Below are 4,277 nucleotides of genomic sequence, written 5' to 3' on the forward strand. Positions count from 1 at the left end.
TAGAAGGCCTGTCTAGAGAATTTTGTTTTTTTTGCTTTGGAGTTTTGTTTGTTTGCTTCTTTGTTTGAGACAGACTTTTGTTCTTGTTGCCCAGGTTAGAGTGCAATGGCGCAATCTCTGCTCACTGCAGCCTCCACCTCCCGTGTTGAAGTGATTCTCCTGCCTCAGCCTCCTGAGTAGCTGGGATTACGGGCGCCCGCCACCATGCCTGGCAAATATTTTTGGATTTTTAGCAGAGATAGAGTTTCACCATGTTAGCCAAGCTGGTCTCGAACTCCTGGCCTCAGGTGATCCACCTGCCTCAGCCTCCCAAAGTGCTGGGATTACAGGCATGAACCACCACGCCCAGCCAATTTGTTTGTTTTTGAGACAAGGTCTTACCCTGTCACCCAGGCTGGAGTGCAGTGGTGTAATCATGGCTCACTACAGCCCCCAACTCCCGGGCTCAGGGGATCCTCCTACTTCAGCCTCCTGAGTAACTGGGGCTACAGGTGCATGTCACCATGCCCAGCCAGCTCTTCATCCTCCGGGGTGGGGCTGGTGGGGTGGTGATGCCTGCCCTGTTTTCAGGCCCCCAGCAGCAGCCGGTCTGTGCCCTGGCTGCCTGCCACCAACCTGCATCCCTGCCCCACAGGCTGCAGCCCCGGACGGAGAGCCTCCTGCGAGCCCTGGTTGCAGAGAAGGCTGACTGCCGTGAAGCCTTGCTGGCCGCTTGGAAGAAAAACCCCAAATGTGAGTTTGACCAGGGCCAAGGGGTAGAAGTGGACGGGATGGGGTCACCGAAGCAGGGGCTTTGTGCTTTGTGCACAGTCAGCCCTGGCTTGGCAGAAGGATCTGGCCCCATAGCTGCTGGCCAGCTTCCTGCCATCTCAGGAGAGTCCCTGGGCCCAGGGTCACCCTGACGCTATCCTCCTTCCCTCCCCTGCAGACCTGCTGGCCGAGTACTGTGAGTGGCTTCCACAGGCCATGCACCCTGATATCGAGAAAGCCTGGCCCCCCACCACTGACCACTGACCGGACACCTGGCTGGAGGGCCGAGGACTGGAGAGCTGGCAGCAGCCTGTCACCCTGCGACCGTCACCGCCTGGCATGGGCTTCATGGCCTGCTCTCAGGAAGCAGGTCAAACTCGTCCATGAGAACTCGATCCTGTATGAAGCGTGCTGCTGCCCGTGCCATCCGGCCTGGGGGTGACTTTTTGAACTGTTTATTACATGGTGGATGATGATTTCATCTCACGTGTTGGACACTGTTCTGTTCAGTGTGCTCTTTGGACTACATTAGTCCCCTGTGAAGCAGCAGGGCTGGAGGTCTCTGCAGTCCCTTCCCCACCCGCCCTACCAGAAGGCCAAGGAGGCACGTGGAAGGCTTATCCTTCCTGCAATTCTTTCCTCTAGAGTCAGGGAGGGCCGCCCAGCCCTGGCCTCACAACCATCCCAGATGTTAGGTGAGCCACTGAGCTCTGCGTTGACCTTGAGGGGCCCGGCTCGGGGCCCCCAGGCTCCATGCCTTCTTGGGAGGGTGGACACCAGCACCTTTCCTGTGTTACGGCTGCAGGGAGTGGGCATCTCGTCTGCCTGTGGTCAGCTCTCAGACGGCAGGGAGCGGAGCTGACCTTGGCCGTGCTTGGTCACCACTGCCATGCTGCAGAGGATGGGCCTAGCTAGGCTGGGGCCACAGGACTATTCTGTCGGCCTTGAATGGGGACTGCAGAACCCTCAGTTTGTCTCCCTTGTTCCTCTGTAGCCTAGGTGGGAGGGGAAGGGTGGGGTAGGTCCCCCAGCAAGAGAGACAGGAGCACCCCAGACAGGACCAAGGAGTCGGGAGGCCCCTGCCCTTCTGTCCTCCATGGTGAGGGCGCAGACGTCTCCCCAGAGCCCAGCGCTCACAGGATAGATTCCGCTCCTGGCTTTGCTTCTGCGGCTTTGGTGGAGACCGTTATGGAATAAATGTTCCTTGCACCCAGATTATTCTGTGGAATGCGCTTGGGTAAGGACACCCAGGTGGCGAGTGTGCTGTCGCGGGACGTGGCCTGGTGGCCGACCTGCCTTCCCAGTACTGCCATCTGCTCTAAGGAGGCCTCTCCTTGCTGCGTTTACTTACCTCCCTGGCTGCTCTCAAAGCCCGAGCAGCTCCCTCTCCCCACCTGCCCCATAGTCGAGACGGCAGCCCGGCCCTTCTCACTCCAGGTTCCTCCCCAGGAGCCCAGGGCAGGGCCGTGAGCCAGGGCCCTGCAGACACGTTTGCTTAACCCGCCCAGTGATTAAGGAAGACTTGACTTCCTCACTAACATGTAGAATTGAGCTGTTTCCCACTCAAAAGTCCTGACCTCCAGCTTTCCTGAAATCCCACCGCACATGGGCTGGCAATTCTGAGATGAAAGCGGAAGTCATCGTTGCCACCGCTCTCTCAGGCGCCGGGGCAGCCTCCTCAGGGACGTCCCTGCCTCCTCATCGCACTCCACAGCCACAGCAAAGCGTCCAGAGTTGTAATTAGGCGATGCTTTTTTTAAAATGTTACGTAATTAACATACCATAAAATTCACCATTTTAAGGTATACAGTTGCTTTTAGTATATCACAGTTGTGCAGCCATTACCATGACCTGATTCCAGAGCATTTTTACAGCCCTAAAAAGATACCCCGTACCCATCAGCAGTCTGCCCCATTTCTCCCAGCTCCCCCAGCTCCAGGCCCCACGAATCCACCTTTTCTGTCTCTGGAGTTGCGCTTTCTGGACGTTTATCTCTTTTGCTGCTTTTTTTTTTTTGGTTTTTTGTTTGTTTGTTTGTTTTTTAGAAATGTACCATTTTATTACAAAGAGGCTCACAAAAATGAAAATAGTATCTCAAAAAGGAAACTAGACTAGCAACCTCCACCTGCAGAATTAGGAGAAGACGGGGGCAGGCAGTGTTTCTTGGCTCACTTGAGGCCAGTGGGAAGGTATGAAAACAGGCTGATGTTACCTTAGGAGCCTGAAAAGAACAGGAAATCCTTGAAGACCCAGCTACCCCTTCTAGAATGTTCAATAAGGGCACCTTTCCAAAGCTATTAAGCAGGCACTTGGCATTTCAGGATTTTGTCTTATGGTTGCATAAAAGCATCCCTTTCACCCAGACCTGGCACCCTTTATGGTTCAAAGTTAAGAACTGGGGAAGAATGGGTGGCAACACAGCCCCTGGAAGAGCGCACCCAGCACAGCTGCCCTGGGCTCAGGGCCTTGGTTTCTGTCCCTGGGGATATTTATATTTAATAGATTTTTATATAAATACATAGAGAAATAGAAAATAGAAAATCTGAGGGGTTGGGGGAGAAAGGTGAGGGACTCAGCAGGAAGCCAGAGCTGGAGAGGTCTGTTCAGGCCAACCTGACCTCCTCCTTGACCCCTTTGGCTTCTGGCTTCTCCTCCTTGGTTTTCTCCTCTTCTGTGACTTCTCCTCTGGGTCTTTCTCTTTTTCATCCTCTGTTTTGACTCTCTTGGCTTTTTTGAAGTTGGAAGAGTTCTTGCGGCCCCCCTCTCCCTCCTCCTCAGAATCGGAGAACTCTTCCTCACAGGCAGTTCGTTTGTCAGAGGAGCAGATCGAGATGCGCTTGTCAGGGTCGTCTTCGTCCTCATCGCCACTCTCCTCAGGGATTGTGTCCTCAGGAATCGCCTGCATTTGGACCCCGGGTGCATGCGGCAGCATTCTAAGGTTCCCAAACAGTCACTGTTTGATCTTCTCCGGGTACTCATTGGTGCTCTGGTTAGTCATATCGGAAGGACTGATGTGGAGCTTGAAATCTGGTCCAAAGTATTAAAAGTAGTTGTTGTATGGAAGCTCATTAGGGGTCTCCGTATCCAGGGCCACAGCTGCCTCATATGTCCAGCACTGCGCAACATTACAAATGGTGTAACTACCACCTCCCAGCATCAGCATAGGCAGGTTAAAGCTCTTGACACGTTCCACACACTTGGCGTGCCCTTTCATGGTTAGACTGAAGCAACCTAACCGATCCCCAGATAGGGAGTCTGAGCCACACTGTAAGGCCACCACACTAGGCGGGAACATCTCCATTACTTTGGACATGACTGGCTTGAAAATGGCCTCATAGGACTCGTCATCAATCCTGTCTCGGAGCGGGTAGTTAACAGCATAATACTTGCCTTTGCCAGCCCCGATATCCCGTAGGTCCCCAGTTCCTGGGAAGTACTCTCCATACTTATGAAAGGACACAGTCATGACCCGGTCTGTGGTATAGAAGGCCTCTTCCACGCCGTCGCCATGGTGAATATCAATGTCA

At 54.0% G+C, this 4,277-nt stretch overlaps 1 protein-coding gene and 1 pseudogene across 2 annotated transcripts in view; one reads left to right on the plus strand and one right to left on the minus strand.

Moving 5' to 3' along the window:
* Positions 1–1,965, plus strand: part of DHX37 (DEAH (Asp-Glu-Ala-His) box polypeptide 37) — a 51,318-nt gene extending 49,353 nt beyond the window's left edge. Inside the window, exons 23-24 of the mRNA XM_011948575.1 lie at positions 635–732; positions 929–1,965. Coding sequence (XP_011803965.1) covers positions 635–732; positions 929–1,014 — 184 coding nt within the window. The 3' untranslated portion in view covers positions 1,015–1,965. The remainder of the gene's footprint in view (positions 1–634; positions 733–928) is intronic.
* A 1,388-nt stretch (positions 1,966–3,353) lies between these two features.
* Positions 3,354–4,277, minus strand: part of LOC105516286 — a 2,334-nt pseudogene continuing 1,410 nt past the window's right edge. The window contains exon 2 of the transcript XR_001002466.1: positions 3,354–4,240. The product of XR_001002466.1 is annotated as a histone deacetylase 1-like (transcript). The remainder of the gene's footprint in view (positions 4,241–4,277) is intronic.

This window comes from Colobus angolensis, unplaced genomic scaffold (genome assembly GCF_000951035.1).
Source record: "Colobus angolensis palliatus isolate OR3802 unplaced genomic scaffold, Cang.pa_1.0 Scaffold28, whole genome shotgun sequence".
NCBI classification, from domain to species: domain Eukaryota; kingdom Metazoa; phylum Chordata; class Mammalia; order Primates; family Cercopithecidae; genus Colobus; species Colobus angolensis.